The sequence below is a fragment of the Thermobia domestica genome, chromosome 16 (assembly GCF_964235325.1).
Source record: "Thermobia domestica chromosome 16, izTheDome1.hap1.1, whole genome shotgun sequence".
Taxonomy (NCBI): Eukaryota; Metazoa; Arthropoda; class Insecta; order Zygentoma; family Lepismatidae; genus Thermobia; species Thermobia domestica.
Genome location: NC_137469.1, coordinates 138,508,375 through 138,527,545, shown reverse-complemented (window position 1 = coordinate 138,527,545; position 19,171 = coordinate 138,508,375). Strand labels below are relative to the sequence as shown.

Below are 19,171 nucleotides of genomic sequence, written 5' to 3'. Positions count from 1 at the left end.
TTATATTTATTTATTTATTTATTTAACAATCACCAGATACAGCTCAGAGGCCATTTTACACTGGTTATCCAACAACAACAACAACAACAGTGGAAAGGATTTGGGAAGGTATCGGCCAGGGCCTGTTTAGTAGGTACCATCCCAGCATTTGCCTGGTAGGACCGAGGGAAACCCTGGAAAACCTCAGTCAGGATGGTCGGCAGCGGGATTCGAAACCGCGACCTCCCGAATGCGAAGCCAACGCTCTACCACTTGAGCTACTTCGCGCAAAATGATTGAGTTTTATTGTTTCCGTGTTTCAGGAAATCTTTTATTTAGATTGGTGTTGTAAATTTAATAACATCTTCAAGCAAATGCACTTTATTTGGAATTTTTATGTTAACTTCAATGCAATACAATAAAACAGCGTTTCTCAACAAACCTTTTTAAGTAAAGACTAGGTCTGTCAGTCGTCAGATTACTCTACTGACTGTCGTACTTTTGTCCCATTTGGAAGGAAATTTATGTTGTTTTTTTTTAAATACGTTTCGAGCACATACCAGTATATGATTATATTTTTTAAATACTATTAATTAAAATTTCTCTTAATTGTATATCAGTATTAACAGAAGAAAATATACATTAGAATTGTATATCAGTATTAACAGAGGAAAATGTACATTAGTTTTCTCTGTAATACGAGGGATGATCAGAAAGTAAGGGTACAAAGCCTGCAGTGAGACTTGTATTTATTACTTCATACCACCAATACAGCCAACAGATAGTACACACATTGGGTTATTTTTCGTCATAATCTCCATATTAGTTGAGGCACTTGTCGCATCGTGAGATGAGTTTGAAGATTCCCTCCTGGTAAAAATCCTGTCCTTGCGTGTTCAGCCACATTGTCACGAAGCGTTTCAACTCGTCTGAAACGAAGCAACGGCTTCCTAGATACTCCTTTAAGTGCGAGATCAAGTGAAAGTCGCTTGGAGCGAGTTCTGGACTGTAAGGAGGATGGTCGATGATACCCCAGCGAAACTGCTTCAACAGCGTGGTGGTCGGCCACTGCTCTTCTCGTCGGTTTTCTCTAACAGCCGCAAACTTTCGACACCACTCTGCGACATTCTAACGAGACATTACAGTCTGTAAACTTCTGCCAATTGCCGGTGAATTTCAGCCGCGATTAGAAATCAAATAATTCGCAAAACTGGCTTTCCAAACTAGTCGCCATTTGTGTTTACATACAACAAACGCCGTAGCTTGCGGGTGTCTGAAACGGCGCAGTTGCCAACTTCATGTATTAAAATTATTCCTCATTCCTCCACAACAGACGACATTCCAGAAATATCGGTCTTGTATCCTAAGTTCCTGATACCCCTTCGTAATTGAAGACTCAAGAATGTTTTGCATTCCATATAAGCTATTAAAGTTTGTTTTCTATTAATTTATATCTGTTTCAGATGCTCAACTATAATCTGGGATACACAGTTCTCTTCGATTATATTTCTTTCAGTCTTTTCTTCAGTAATGTTCAATCTAAGAAAACCTCAAAATCACACTTCTTTGTCAATGAGCCATTGCACTTATTATGTGTTTTGTAAATGTAGATATGGAACTTTAATTTTGGTACAGTCCGCATCAAAAAACCTGCAACATGAGCATGTAAGTTTATTGTGAAACTATGCCTAACAGCCCAGAGAATCAACATAACGTCTAAGTGGCACGAATCACGCAGGAGAAACCTCGGCGTCTCCCATGCACACTTATTTTGGAGCAAAAGACTTCGTCGTTTCACAATAAACTTAGATGCTCATGTTGCAGGTCTTTTGTTGCGGACTGTACAATACTATAGAGTAACAGCCAAAATAATCGTCACTATTCATTTAATCGGCCATGATTTGATTGTGGATGAGCTGTCTTTGTGAAAATGCAGGTTATGTGAACTTTTGTTGTAACTTAAACGCAATATTATACTATACAGTAAGTGCTAAGTAAAAGAAACTCAATATTCTTTCTTTTAGTAGTTGATGACTTCGGTGTGGTTTTATCTAACAACAAAGCAAACAAATGACCTCCGTTCGTATATTTGTATGGCATTTCTGCTTATTCTGATTTAAAGATGATATTGTTGAAATACTGACCACTTTTCAGTGGAGCTTTGTATCAGTGTGCTACTGTTCCATGTTAATATGAAATGTATAAATTTTTAATATTAAATAATGACTGAATTCAGAACTACTTGTGTCATTTTTCTTTTCGTAGCTGTTAATTAGTCTATAGATTTAAAATTTCAAAAGTTTTGAATACACTTGGTATTTGTCAAAATATGTCTCTGGTATAGGTGAACTGAAGTCCTACTAAGCACTTGGAGTATTTCCACACAAGCACAGACACATACTGGATACACAGTTCTCTTCGATTATATTTCTTTCAGTCTTTTCTGCAGTAATGTTCAATCTAAGAAAACCTCAAAATCACACTTCTTTGTCAATGAGCCATTGCACTTATTATGTGTTTTGTAAATGTAGATATGGAACTTTAATTTTGGTACAGTCCGCATCAAATCCACGTGAATACATACCAACATGGCGGCTAGAGGTTGTATACAAAAAACAGTAGTGGAAGCAAATTTAAGTAAAGGTATTAAGTTGTGTAATTGTGGGGCAAAAAACAATGCCAATAGTATTATTGAATATTGTGATGAGTGTGAAAATAAAGTGAGAAGCAGGGACACATTTATAAGCAAATCAAAGCTGATAGCTCTTCAGGTCCCCAATCATGCTTTGGAAACAAAAGACGGTAATGCATCAAAGAAAGTCAACTGTGATTGTGACATCGAAAGTGTAGAAGCATGTTTAAAACTTCTAACAGAAGATATACAGGAACTGAAATCTGAGTTGAATGCACTCAAAAATGAAAACATAGAACTTACTACTAAATTGCTACAAGTCACTAACGTCAGCCTAGTGCAAGGAGAAGTGGAAGGTAAAGAAAGTAAAAACAATCCACATCATATACAGGATTTGTATAGTGATGCTGTGAAAAGTAACACAGTAAAACAACAGGGGCGGGATAAAACTAGAAATTGGACAACGGTAAAGAAAAAAGGCGGCATAAATCGTGCAAAAAAGCAACAATCATTAGCTACTGATATTGAGGTAACAAATAGGTTTCAGGTACTGAGTACTACTAGTGAGTTAACATCAGGACAAAATTTTATGGTGCGCGAGTCAAAAAATGTCATAAACGGTACACCAGTGCAAAATAAACTAAACCCAGTATTGATGGTAAAGCAAGTTGAAGACTGTGATTCAAAAGTGAAGACCCCAAATTTTCATGTGCAAGGGAATATTCTATTACTCGGAGATAGTCATGGAAGAGGTATTGCTGAAAGAATGAAACGTAGTAGTGCAAATGTGTCAATTGTGGGGATTGTGAAACCAGGCGCAGGACTCAGTGAAATAATTAAACCAGTAACGAATGATAAAGTTATGACAAAAAATGATACTGTCATTGTGATAGGTGGTGCAAATGACGTTGCAAAAAATGACTCTCGTAGTGTAGTTGAATTATTAAGAAAAACCTTACCCAACCTAACGCATACAAATGTCATAGTAAGCACTATACCGCACAGACACGACCTTATTGGAGCATCAATTGTGAATAAAGAAGTGCAGAAGACTAATAAAGAAATAATAAAAGTGTGTAAAAATTTCAAAAATGTTAAAGTGTTAGATATTAGCAACAGTCCACGGGAGTATCGTACCAGACATGGGTTGCATTTCAACGGGATAGGTAAAACAATTTTGGCAGAAAAACTATGTAATCTAGTCAAACAGCAGTCTAAGAGGGATCCTATACCACTAGCATGGCAAGTCTCAGTAGAAAGTACGAAAGGTGTAACTCCTGTAGTACTTGACAGTAGAAATACCAAAAACAAGAGCCTTGTTCAATTCAACGAAAATGCACGCTCTATTGGTGTAAGTTTAGATTATGTGGATAGAATTAGTTTAGTACAAAGGTCAAATGATTTAAACCAAAAAGCAGAAGATAGTAGCAAGATGATAGCAGATTATGATGGCGTTATAGGGTCAGGCCAAATTAGCAGTAACATTAGTAAAGTTAGTAGTGTTAGTAATCTTAATTATGAAAACAAGTTATTTTATCCACGTACAGAAAACAGTCGAGTAAACGATGTAACTACAGAAAATGGCCAAAAGGTAGAACGACGAAAGAGAACGCGAAAAATATTATCCAGTGATTTTTTATGGTAGGGGATACCGATACTACTAAATGTTCAAACACTCGTGAAACGCTAACAAATTCAAAAACAAAATTTACGCATGACAGAAGAAACTTAAAGAAACAAAATACTACACCTGTATCGATAGGTAGTATTAATATTTTTCATCAAAATGTGCAAGGTCTCAATAAGGTAAAAATTAACATGCTGGAGGTACTACTTTCCACTGAATTAGATAATATACATGTAATCTGTATAACGGAACATTGGTTAAAATTAGATGAAATAGAATATTATAAAATCCATAACTATACATTAGTAGAGTGGTACTGTAGAACGGGTACCCAAAGAGGGGGAGTTGCGATATATATTAAAACAGGATTAGAGACAAATATATGTAAAAAATTTAATTACCTCAACACCGAAAAAGACTTTGAGTCCTGTATAATGGAGTTACCAAAACAAAAACTATTTATCATTTGTATTTACAGAACCCCAAATAGTAATATTAAAGTATTAGCACACAATTTAGATGAGATACTGAAAAAATTAACTACCCCAGGTAATAAAGTAGTAGTAATAGGTGACCTGCATGTTAATTTTTTGTCAAGCGAAATCGATAGAAACGTGCAGGTTCTTATTGATTCATACAACTTAACGCCAGTAGTTAGGGAACCCACCAGAATAACACCGACAACAAAAAGCGCAATAGACCAAATGCTCCTAAACAAAGATGTCTTAGAATATTCCGTGAAAGTTTTCAATACCGGATTTTCCGACCATGAAGCTCAAATTTTTACTATTCTAAATGTAACCAGTAGCAATATTAATAGAATATCGAAAAGTATCACTAAAAGAAATTTTGGCGCAGACAATGTGGTTTACTTCAACTATCTCTTAAGCGGTGAAACATGGGAGGATATCTACAAGCAAACTACAGTAGATAAAGCCTGGGAATATTTCCTTAACATATATAGTAACTATTTTAATGCAGCATTCCCGACTACCACTCGTAAAATTTACACACATAAGACAAAGTCGTGGATAACTTCAGGAATAAAGAAATCCAGCAAAACAATTAGAGAGTTGACACAAAGAGTCAAACAAGAGTTATCGAACCCGGAACTTAATAGATATTACGCGAATTACAAGCGCATATATAGACGTGTAATAAAAATGGCTAAAAGAATGGAATATGACAAACAAATTGAGCGTTCAAAAAATAAATCAAAAACACTTTGGAAAATAGTAAAGAGTGAAACAAATAGTAAAGCATCTTCTAGGGAGATAGGAAACATTGAATTGAATCATGTAGATACTAAAATAACTGACCCAGTGTTAGTTGCTAATATTATGAACAACTATTTTACTGAAATCGGAAATAAAAGTGTAACGGGTACTAAATTCGAAAAAAAATCTACGGAAGGTAGGCTACAAAAAACGATGTTCCTTCAGCCAGTGATACCTAACGAAGTTGCTCAAATAATTTCAAAGCAAAAAGACAAATGGTCAGTAGGTTTTGATAACATTCCAATGACAATAGTGAAGAAAAGCTCCGCTTATATAGAGGAACCTTTGACATATCTTATAAATCTTTCCTTTTCATCAGGACAGTTTCCTCAAAAATTAAAATTAGCACGAATTAAACCAATTCATAAAAAAGATGATAGGTATAAGGTAGAAAACTATAGACCCATTGCCTTACTTTCACCCTTCTCAAAAATCATTGAATCAACTATGCAAAAACGTATAGTAAACTTCTTGGAAAAATATAATATAATAGACATTGCTCAAAATGGTTTCCAACGCAAAAAGTCAACTGAGACGGCGATATTTAATTATCTCGATTATATTCGGGATGCATTAGACGACAGGAAAAAATGTACTGGCATTTTTCTTGACTTAACTAAGGCATTCGACCTTGTTTCGCATCAAATACTCCTCGAAAAACTAAACAATATCGGTGTAAGAGGAGTTGTAAATAAATGGTTCCAAAGCTATTTAGAAGATAGAAATCAAGCCGTAGAAATTGATTACACGGATCAGCGGGGTACAAGTTTCAAATATACCTCTGACATCAAACCAATAAAATGCGGGGTGCCACAAGGCTCTATTTTAGGCCCTACTCTCTTTATAATTTTCATCAATGATTTTCCAGCTTACATAAAAGCAGCCAAACCAACCATGTTTGCTGACGATACAAGTCTAGCCATTACTGAATACACTGACAGTAAAATGAAAGTTAGTATTGAACAAACAATAGATGAATTAAACTCATGGCTTGAAAATAATAAATTAAAATTAAATACCGATAAAACTACAGTAATAAACTTTCATCACTCTCGAAATACACATGTAAATAATCCAATCATATCTATTAAAAATAAATTTATAGATAACATTAAAGCAACGAAATTTCTAGGACTCTGGGTAAGTGATACACTAACGTGGGATAGGCACGTATCTGTACTCCAAAAGAAACTTTGTAAAGTGCACTATGCCTTAAAAAGTGTGAAGACATCATTCAACATATCAGCAATAAAAGTAATTTATCATAGTCAGTTTGAGAGTCTACTTACGTATGGAATAGTACACTGGGGAAACGCAGCAGAAAGTAAGACAATTTTTAAGATTCAAAAAAGAGTACTGAGAACAACGAAAGGTACAAAATCAAGAGTATCATGCAAAAGAATATTCCGTGAGCTTAAAATTCTCCCTGCCTTGTCTTTATATATTACGAACGGCAATCTTTACAAGAAAATACCTGAAACCGTCTCTTAAATGCAACAGTGACATTCATACATACAATACCAGAAACAAAAGTGATTTTGCAATTCCCATTCATAATACAACACTTTACCAAAAAGGTCCAAAATATACAGGAATACAAATTTATAACAGCTTACCCATCAACATAAAAAATTCACAATCTGATCACCTCTTTAAGCAAAGACTAACAAAGTACCTACAAGAGCACTGCTTTTATACTGTCTCGGAATTTTATGAACATGCTCAAGCTAGAAACTTGTAGTTGTATGAATCAATAGTAAGGTATTTTATTTTATTATTACATGAGTAGTCATATTTATTTATATATTATTATAATCAAATATCTTGAATACGTGTTTCCTAAATACTAAATGAAGATAGCATAATATAAAGAAAAAACTATAGATTCTCGCACTATGAATAAAATCAGGAAGATGAATAGATAAGGTATGGTATTTCTATGTTCATATATGTATCATGTTGTAAGACTAATGTGATGTATAAGGTAGTGTAGTAGTAGTTTATTATATAGACAATAATAGAATTTGACATGTTCTATACCGCATGTACAAATGTACAATACTGTGGTCTCTTGAACGCAAAATACATAAATACATAAAAGTATAGGGCCATAAGCCAACTTCTACGAAAAAATTGAAAGTGAGAAAAGTTGCTGAATATAGGTAGTTTTCAATCAAAAATGGCATTTTTCCAATCGCATCACCGTTTGGGCCGCAACTGGTAAGGTGTCCTATGTTAAATAAAAAGTAACGTTTCCTGTTTAGCAGGCTATTCAAATGAAGCGTAAGGGCACGCAAAAATGACATGGGATGTGCACAGTGTTGTGTGCGGGAACTTAACTCGAATTCGTTTCTCAACAATGCTGGTATGGTAAGAACCCAGGGGAGCAGGCTACTGAACTGGCAACTGTAGTTTATCATTTGTCATAGACGACCTTACCAGTGTGGAGCCAAAACGGTTGATGCAATGAGAAAAAATCCACCATTTTAGATTGAAAACCACCTACTTTCAACAAATTATCATTTTTTTCGTATCTTGACTCATAAGGCCTATGGTCGCGGACTTTTGACACACCTGGTATCTACATAAGATTGGATTATTTATCTTGAAATGCCCTTTTTCCAAGTAATATATTGTTTGTATCATACTTGGGGAGAACGATCCATTGAAGATTTACTGTATTTTCTATGAGTACATTGCTCTGTCCTGATCATACCACCCTGTCTGGATTCCGCATTCTTTAGTGTACTGCCGAATTCAATGATAGAAAACTACTGAATTGAACCTAGGAAGTGACTTCTGAATAAAATCCAGACTACAGTAAGGCTAAGGATTATTCTTGTTAGAGCCTCGGTCTGATGTTTTGGTGATCCTTAAGTGAAGACGTTCTACAAAAGAAGAAGTGATATGTACACAAAGTCTCTCTGAGTATGATATGACTTTCATCTTAGGCCAATAGACTTATTTATCAATAGGAAGGGAATAAATTCGTAAACTTGAATTTGTTCATTTAATTCGGTCAAATGTTAGTTCATCACTGCATCCCCAATTTCTTACTACTCTCGCATAAGACTTGTTACGATCCCAAGTAAGTAATACTCTGAAATTTTCTATGGTGCAAATATCAGCAAGGGGAATTATCTAACATATTCTTCAATACCACCAGATTAACAATTCTCAACATGGCACTACATCAGGTTATTACACATTTCAAATCTACATATTAAACGAAAACTTACAGTATCTTATTTATTCTGTTACAAACCAAGGACGCAGTTGTGTGGAACGAACACGAACCAGGTGATGATCCATATGGACAAGGCTTCGAGTTATACCGCCAGAACATCACTAAAGTTTATTCAAGGAACGTTCAGTACCTCATGTAAACAAATACACGTGGTGATTGTTTGATTTTATTGGTTAGAGAGCCTTAGAACATCCATGCGGCAGAAGAAAATAGTTCCTTGCTTATGAGACTCATTACCAGAATTCCTTAGAATTAGACAACAGAAACAACACTTTATCTAAGAACTAAATTGAATTAATGCAATAAAAGAGAATACACATGCATTGAAAGTGATTTTGACCCAACTTTAGCGCGAATCACAGTTAACAATATGGTCACATGCGGGGAATAAGTAAAACATCGACAGGGTACAGTCCGCGGCATAAAATTTGTTACAAAAATTCTAAGTCCAAATGAATAACAAACTCTTGCCCAGTTTTCTTATGCATTCCCGCAATACATGTATCAATCGATTAGTTGCTTCTAGTATTTATTCCAACTCCTCCCCGTCCTCCACCTCTCCTTGTCTAAAGCAGTGTGTGTGACGTAGTACACTCTCCATTCAGCTGAAAAAGAAACAGGAATCAAGTTTACAACGTTATAGCTTTAAAACAGTCTTTTCCATTCGTTTGTTCTGAAATATTTTTAAGAGCCTAAATTAAGGGGATCTGCTACCTCTTCGCTTAGGTTTCTAACTCTCCATTTGATAACATGTAAAATTTAATATGGTAATTTCTAACAAAGTATTGCAGGTAATGACTTGAAATTTTTAATACAAATACACAAGACCCATATAAATCCAACCACGGTCTCCAATTTACGTTACATGCGTTAGATTAATTGTAATATATTCTTCAGTAAGTTTGGCAACTATGCCGTATATAGTATATGGATAGATCTTTTTGAAGGAATTGAGAGCCCTCGGAAGTAGGGGACATATGTATGTTTTGCCCCACTTTCCCCCTCCACCCCCTAACTACCCAAAAAATTATGAAGCCGCCACTGACCATTGTACTTTAACACAGAAGGATACCCCAAAGTGAGATTGAATATGCTTTTATGACATTTAATTCATAAAAACTTACATCTAAAACTTATAACTAAAACTACACTACATATAATTACATCTACTCCTCTTCTATCTTATAATGCCCCCAAGCTAGCGTATTTACACCATCTCGTAGTATATATCTTTTATCGTCTGAGGAATCTAATACTAGCTTATGAACGGTTATACTATATATATCATGCTTATAACTTCTAATAAGGTTTATGTCTTTATACGTTTTAACATTTTTAAATAAGCTTTCTTTATAATCATCAAACTGCAACTCCTTGGCAACTACGCATTTAGTTACTCCTTTAGCTTTTTTCTCTTCTTTATTTTCTACTCTATAAGCATACATCTTTGATCTCAAGCCAATAAACTCTGTCATTATCTTACCTTTATTCTCATCTTTCATCTTACCTATTACTTTTTTGTTTATTAGTGGTAGTCCATATATGTTATTTTCCTTGTATTCACTCGTGTCAAACTGGTCAACTATTTCTGCTATATCTTTGTAAAAGTCTTCAGTCTCAATCTCATATATAAAGCTATCGGTATCCATATAACATAAATCTATATTGTTTCCATATTTCGGCTTCATCGTGTTATAATGAAAATCATACATTAACAGTTTTGATAGTTCTAACACACTCATACCAACATATATTGGCTTATTAAATGTTAATCGCTCTTTTTTCATATGTATAGCACACAAGTTCTCACTAAATATTGTTCTGTAATCAAAGTTAGGTTTAGTAATTAATGCTTCTACCCTCTTAGGATCACATTCTAATTGTATGGGCTGTCTTTTTCGAATATTTTCCATTGTTTTCCCGAATACTGAGTTATTCATGAGCTTATAAAAATCTTCTTCAAACTTGTTTTTAGCTTGCGTCCTCATCTCTGTATTTAAATCGATGTATTTCTTTAGCCAGTCTGATTGTTTGAATTCTAATACTCTATGCACTTTCTTTAATCTCATTCCAAGTGACATATAAAGTTTTAAGTTTCTATAGTGAATTACATATCTTTCCTTATTGTAAAGCGTTGTTAATAATTTCGATTGTTTTGAGCCGGGTGGACACATCTTCTCTGGAGCTAATGGTAAATCAGAATGCTTGTTATGTAAATGCTTTGGATATTCTAAATCTACTTCTAATATGTAGCCAGTTTCTGAGTCATCTGGAATGTTCTTTATATCTATGTAAGGTTTAACCCACTTAAAGTCTTTATAAGGCATGTATTGACTCATAGCCCATCCATATAAGTTGTTTGCGTCTAAATATGCTAGGTATGTTGAACACTCATCCCTATTATAATCTTGCATATATTTGTTGTTAGCTTTTACATATCTTTTACTGCATTGTGAGATTCCCCCTCGTATACCCTTTTCTAACATTAGTATTTTATCATAATCAGTTAACATTTCTAAGTTAATTTTAGTCATCTTTAACATTGCATCCCACGATAGACCTGGTGCTGTATAATACCAAGCAGGATCTAATCCATATGCCTTTAAACACACATCTCTAAAGTTTTCAAATATATCTGTTAATTGGAGGACATCTGTTTTGTTATAATGTTCAGTTAAGTCCTCCAATAACTCTAGATTGAATTCTTTACAAACTCGTACATGAAGCTTATGACGTTCAGGACTCATTTTTTCTCCTGTTAATCTGTTTGTAAATTTGTCTGGAGATAATGGAACAGGTTCTTTCAATTTGTCAAATGAATCAACATAATCAAATGGATAATCACCTTTAGTATTAACTAGATCAAGTTTATCAATCGGGAAAAACTTTAATGTTTCTCGAAATTGTTCTGGCTTTAAATTCTTTGTTAACTCTGCTAAACTCTTTGGCATAAATCTAAATGAATCAACAAATCTTAAATTTATTCCATCTTTTTCTGATCCTGCTTTTACATATTTTTCATATGTTATGTACCTTTCCTCATTATTAGCGATCAGTTTAATTTTCTGTGTATCATAAGCTAACTCCTTAATAAACAAATGTGTATCATAGCCAGTTAAGTTGTGAAGAAATACAGGAACAAAGTTGGGATTTTTATAGTTTAAATTGCAATAACTGTGAGCTGCACCTCTAAACTTTCCAGTTAAATGATCATGATTTCTTACCTTTGCTTTATTTTTATTTATCTTATACAAACATTTTTTTAAGTCACATTTTTCTATCTTATACAAATATTTTTCTATTTTTTCACTCATCATCTTTATCCTTGTAGAACTGTATTTTCTTCTTCAGTATATTTATTTTTTTCTCAACAGCTGGTGGTAAGTCATTCAAGTTTTTCTCACATATATGACAAGTATCTGAACTGTTATAAGCTTTTATTTCCTCCTCACTAAGCGGGGTCATATCAACTACTCTGTTATATATTTTCATAATTTCTATTGCTTCTTTTTGTAACATTTCAATAAATACTTTCGCAGCATCTGGACCTATATAACTAACAGGGGCTTTGTAGTCTCCATTTGAATACTTGACATAGTAACAAAAACTCATTGGCTTTTGCTTTTGATATTTTACTATTTTACTACAATTATGCTCTATTTTTAACTTACATAAGATACATTCAAAGTCAGCAATTATCGTAAATGGAACTCTTAATGATCGATTATAGTTTTGAAACTTTATTTGATTGTCATATGGTTTAGGAAGTTCTATTCTAACAGCCTCATGCTCTTTACAATATAGCTCATGGTTTTGCAACTGCTTCTCATTTCTAAAGTGCCTTGTTAAACATCTATCACAAAAGTATAATTTCTCAGTATGTTTTGTCACTTGACTTCTTATTAATCGTGATAGGTCTTTTATCCAACAAAAATGATTGTTTTTTTCATCTTTTACATATAATAAATTGATATGAGTTTCCTGCTTATTTTTTGTGATTTGAAGTGGATATACATTATAGTTCTTGTCATAGCTGTAAACATTGATGGAGATATTACTTCTTTTTTTCAAATTTAACTATATCTTTTAACTGTACAGGAAACTCAAAACCATCACAATATTTCTTTTGTAATTCATTAACAAGTTGTTTATAATGAGAGGGTCTTTGAGGATTTTTTGAAACGGTTCTATCAATAGGTTTTAAATAACTTGCAATAGAATATAAGAAACATTTATTATCTTTATTTTGAATATTTATTACTGCTTTCTTATCTTTAATCTGCTTTGGAAGTTCAATATAGGAAGAAGCTCTTAATGGTACATACTTATTTAATCTGATTTCTAGGTGTTTAATTTGATGTAACGTCCATCCTGATCCTCGGCCTTGAAATTCTTCCATTTCTCTACGAAGTTTTTGTTTGGCATGATGTATATATTCACTTAAGTCAGTTGATTCTAATATTCTCTCGTTTGATGTTTTGAAATTGCGTTCTTGTATTTCTTTATCTTTAATATAGTCACAAATGAAAACAAGGTTAACTTTAACAGGGTGAAATTTTAATTCCTCTTTGATTTTGTTAATAGCAACTCTTCCGCTTGCATCTAAAAATTTTATTGGATCTTTATATCCTCCTGTGTTTTCAACTTTAATGGTTTGTAAACGCTTCTTGAATGCTGTTTCTTCTAATTCTACTTTGATGGGTATACGTGCTGGCTTCGGTTCTTCAATTACTTCTTGTTTAAATGGGAATATATTTCTAATCTGCCTCCTGCTTTGTTCATCATCATGTTGTTTAAGAAGGTCTATCAGTTCTGCTTTTCTTAATCGGGAATATCTTCTGATTCCCCTCTCTTTACATTGGCGTCTTAACTCTACTACAGTAAATTTACTATAATTATTCATCCTATTTATTATATAGAAAATCTTAGTATAACTCAATTTTTATCTTCGTCGGATTATTTCAGTTCATTTTCATTTGTCCTAGTACAACGCTTAACATTGTACACCCCTGCCATTGTCTACATATTACGCGTTGTATTAGAACCGGCTTTTATGGGATTAACCCATCAAAGTCACATATACACATATTAAAATTAAATCATTTTTGTAAACTTACTCATCATCATCATCATCATAATCATCACTACCATGTTTATATTCATCATCACTACTCAAATCAGATGTTTTTTGTTGCATTATTATTAATTCTTTTTCCTTTAACAGTATTTGCTTCTCTAGTAGTGCTGCTAAAAGTTTAAGATCTTCATGAATAAGGTTAAGTCTATCATGTAATAAATCAAATTCTTTCTCCATATTTATTATATACAAAACCAACAAAAATTAAATAAATTTTAAAAATCTAAGAATAAAAACGAACATGACTACTGCTAAGGAAATATTATCTTACAAACCTGTATTTGATTGTGTATGTAAATATTTAGATATTGGTGGTTATAATGATGAACACAAAATAAATTTTAGCGTGTCCATAGGTATGTTAGATCATTTGTTCAAGAAAGCCACTAAAGAAAACAACTCATTTCTTATACAAAACATTCTCTATGCAAACGTTATGGACTTGTCTGATGAGATATTAGATTCACTGACTGATGAACAATGGTTATCTATAGGTTATGATGATTATGAGGAGGAATATAACTATGATCACATTACAGAAGACTTCATACGCAAATATCTGCATAAAGTTAATTTGAGCGAAATATGTTTATGGAAAACTTTGTCGGAAGAGTTTATAAGAGAATTAGCTGATAAAGTTGATTGGGAGATTATTTCAGGAAGCCAAGACTTATCAGAAGACTTTATAAGAGAATTTGCAGATAGAGTTGATTGGAAAAAAGTATCGTATAACCAAAAGCTATCTGAAGAATTTATTAATGAGTTTATAGATAAAGTTGATTTTGATGCTATATCTTACAAAAACGAACTCTCTGAAGCCTTTATACGAGAACATGCAGATAGAGTTAATTGGTGGTACATATCTGGAACTAAACAATTATCAGAAAACCTTATAAGAGATTACGCTGACAAAGTAGATTGGGAAATGATTTCAATGTCTCAAAATTTAACAGGAGAATTTATTGCAGAGTTCGAAAGCAGAGTTCATTGGGTTAACATTTCAACTTATCAAGACCTATCTATAGACTTTATATATACATATAAATATTTTGTGGATTGGAGAGCTATAATAAGAAAATATCATAATAATCCCAATTTAGGTGATATGTTGAATGTAGCATTCACTGTTGCAGCAGAGGGTAATGTATAACTAATTATCTTTTATGGCTATTATACCATAAAAGTTGTAACCTTTACAAATATCTAAACACACAACTTATTGTTAATTGTCTCTTATACTCAAAAACAAATCAACAACAAACTCATCGTCGTCTTCTCCTTCAATATCCACATGACAACCATACGAAACAACACAGCTGTATTTTTCTTTGACTTTGTTTAGGAGGTTGACTGAGTTTGGATCTTTGGTTTCTGATAACACTGACATGCTTGGGTACTTTTCTTTGAGACACTGAAGTCTTGCTTTGATGTTGCGCTGTTGAACCCTTCCAACCCAATATTTGTATGACTCATAACGCCGAACCTGATCATGTTTGTCTGTGTCGTACTTGTCTACTATGTCTTGAAGCTGACCAGCTGTGAGGTTCTTTTTAATAATAACTAGTTTGTGTACTTTCCCTGGATCTTCTGTATATGGTGCTGCAACTGTTTTAAGATAATCAACTTTGCTTTCTAGTTCTTGATTGTACAATCGTAATTGCTCCATTTGTTCTATCTCTTCTACTCTTGATTGTAACTCTTCTTGGTCTTCTTGAATCTGTTTAAAATTAGAAACGAAATAGTCTTCGATGATTACAGAACATTTTTCGTAAAAGTCATGTGATGTCCAAAAAGCAATAGCTAGGAAAATTCTTTTGTATACATATGTACCAGAAATTAATAAATCTTTCTCGTTTGTACCTTTTGGTTCTATATAATACGTTAAATTTAGCCTCATACAATTATAGGAAGCTAATTTTTCATTGTAGTATTCCAATAATTCTTTAGAATCTTTATTTTTCAGCCAGTTGTCAAACCTCTTACCACCACTCTGACACATCTTAGTAGCATTAAAGTATCCTGTATTCTTATCTATAATCAACTTGAAGTCACCAAACAGACCATACCAATAGTTGTCCTTGATCTGTTCATAGCAGATATTGTTTAAACTAAGTGAACTATCCATAGTACTCATATTTATTATATAGAAAATCTTTATTTTTAACTTAATTTTCGTTACCAGCTAGTTTTACTGTGTAAGACGAGTTTCTGAAGTTCCTAGCTTCGGAGGAATTTTGAAGTTTGTTGTAGTAATCTAATAACTCTTTAGAATCTTTATTATCCCCAGTTACTTCGTAGCCGGCGCCAGATATCCCGCACCGGCTTTGATTTATGTAAGAGACCAACTCTATGTTATGTTTGCTACATTTCGAATCTCTGAACCTTTTACCAGCACTCTGACACAACTTGGTAGCGTTAAAGTATCCAGTGTTCTTATCTATAATCAATTTAAAATCTCCAAACAGACCATACCAATAATTGTCTTTAATCTGTTCATAGCAGATATCATTTAAACTAAGAGGACTATCCATAGTACCCATGTTTATTATATAGAAAATCTTTATTTTTAACTTCATTTTCGTTACCTGCTAATTTTACTGTGTAAGACGAGTTTTTGAAGTTCCTAGCTTCGGAGGGAATTTTAAAGTGGTCTATATCTATCTAGACCGCTTATCTTTTCTGAAATGAGCTTGTCTTCTGATGTTTTGTTTTGTGTCATGATGGTGTATTTTGCAACCGGAAAATTTTCCGTTCGGGGGTTTGTTTGTTCTAATACAATTCTTCGTACTTTGATGGGCTAACCCATAAAAGCAATGGTATATTTAGTTTCTCGTATTTTTTATACTTAAATGTCTCTTAACTGAATAAACCTGTCAACAAGATCTATATCACTTAAATCTGTGTTCATATGCGAACCGTGCCAAGTTATCTTAACATCATAGCGTTCTTTAGCTCTGTTGTATAAGTTGATAGAGTTTGGATCGTCGACGTTAAGCAGAATACTCATACTTGGATACTTAAGTTTGAGTTGTTTAATCCTACTTTCGTAATTGCATGTTTGTACTCTTCCAATCCAATACTTATATCGTTCTATTCTTTCTTTTTGATCTCGTTCTATTCTTTCTTTTTGATCTCGTTCTTCTTCGTCATAGTAAAAGAGTATATTTTCAAGCTGTTCTTTAGTAAGGTTTTTCTTGATAATGAATAGCCTATGTATCTTTCCTGGATCTTCTGTATATGGTGCTGCAACTGTTTTAAGATAATCAACTTTGCTTTCTAGTTCTTGATTGTACAATCGTAATTGCTCCATTTGTTGTTCTATCTCTTCTACTCTTGATTGTAACTCTTCTTGGTCTTCTCGAATTTGTTTGAAGTCTTGTGTGAAGTAATCTTCGATTATATCATAACACTTATCATAGAAATCATCAGATAACCAAGTTGCAATATCTAAAAGAATCTTTTTGTAAACATATGTACCTGATATTTCATTATTGGCTTCTGTACCACCAAGTCTAATCTCATATAATGGCTGATGATGGTTCCCGGTTTTCCGGGAGCCATGCTTTTTCTCATAATATTCAACTCGTCTCTTAGATCGTTTATTTTCTAACCAATGATCAAACCTCTTACCACCACTCTGACACAACTTAGTAGCATTGAAGTATCCTGTACTCTTATCTATAATCAACTTGAAATCACCGAAGATACCATACCAATAGTTATCTTTGATCTGTTCATAGCAAATATCATTTAAACTAAGAGAACTATCCATAGTGCCCATATTTATTATATAGACAATTTTTAACTTCATTTTCGTGGGGTCCACCAGCACTAGACCCCTTTCAAACATGCATACGTCGCTTCTTTGAAGTGGTCTATATCTAGACCGCTTATCTCGTTAATGAAGATTGTATGTTGTTGTGGATTAACGCGGGTCCCCGTTTTCGGGACCTTGATTTGTTTGTATGTAACTTTGTTTTGGAGCGACTCCCAGAATTCTGGGGGTTGGTTATTTTTTGATAATTTCCACAGCCGGAATACCGACCCTGGAAATATATGTTATGAGAGTAACGTTTCATTACTGTGTAAGATGAATTTTCAAAGTAGCCCGAATTCGGTCCACTTAGTTTGTTATTAATTTTGTTTTGGAGCGACTCCTATGATTAGAGGAGTCGGTTATTTTTTGATAATTTTCACAGCTCGAATACGAGCGCTGGAAATATATGTTATGGGGGTATCGTTTCGTTACCCCCTTATCTCATTTAAACCAACCTTTTATGGCATAATAACCATAAAAGACAATCATTTATATTTACACTACAACATTACTTTTATCTACCCAACTATTATGCGAATCATCAAACCCTAGCCATTTAACATATACTCTATCACCTTTCTTTCTCAACACCTTTTCTACCAAGTATTCATCTTTATGCCTCGTCTTTAATAGTTCTGGTTCGTAAAATCTACCTTGCACATCCTCTTCTTCTAAATCTTTAATTCTATATGTAGGTGGATTGGATGGAATAACTTCACTAATAACAAATACTTCTGTTGACCAATTAGGTGTATATCCTTTCTCAAATATCCCTTTCGACTTACTTATACGAACATGATCACCTAACTTGTATTTGGGCTTAACACGCTTATATTCTTTTTGATACACTTTCTCCAATATTGTTCGCTCATTCTTCTTATTAACTTCTATAGGTTTTAAACCAATTGTTCTATGAATTTGATGATTATACTCTTTAACTAGTGTTGGTAATATCTCTATCCATTTGTAATTCCCTTGTGTTGTGAACCTTTTCCACATGTTCTGTTTAAGTGTTCGATTAAATCTCTCAACAACAGAAGCTTTCTTACCACTATAGGTTGAGTAATGATTAATCTTATTTTCCTCCATTAACTTCTTAAACTCTTTATTGTAAAACTCTTTACCTTGATCAGTTTGTAAGTTACTAGGTTTTCTCGTTCTTAATATGGATTCGAATGCTTCTGTAACATTCTTCCCACTCTTATCTTTAACAGGAACAGCAAACGCATATTTCGAGAACACATCTATAATTGTTAGCAGATACTTATAACCTTTATTTAATTTGGAAACACCTTTTAATACTCCGCTATCCATTTCAACAAGATCAGCTTGCCAAAGATCATCGATACCTTTTATAACTACACTTAATCTGTCAAAGTTTTTTCTAGATGGTTTGTGAATTTCTTGTATAATGTCTTCTCTAACACCTTTACCTTCTTCTAGTCAATCAGGCTT

General features: G+C 33.4%; 1 protein-coding gene across 1 annotated transcript in view; it reads left to right on the top strand.

Moving 5' to 3' along the window:
* The first annotated feature begins 5,401 nt into the window (after nt 1-5,401).
* LOC145672630 (uncharacterized) overlaps nt 5,402-19,171 on the top strand; it is a 68,198-nt gene continuing 54,428 nt past the window's right edge. The window contains exon 1 of the mRNA XM_081741791.1: nt 5,402-6,411. Coding sequence (XP_081597917.1) covers nt 5,402-6,411 — 1,010 coding nt within the window. The remainder of the gene's footprint in view (nt 6,412-19,171) is intronic.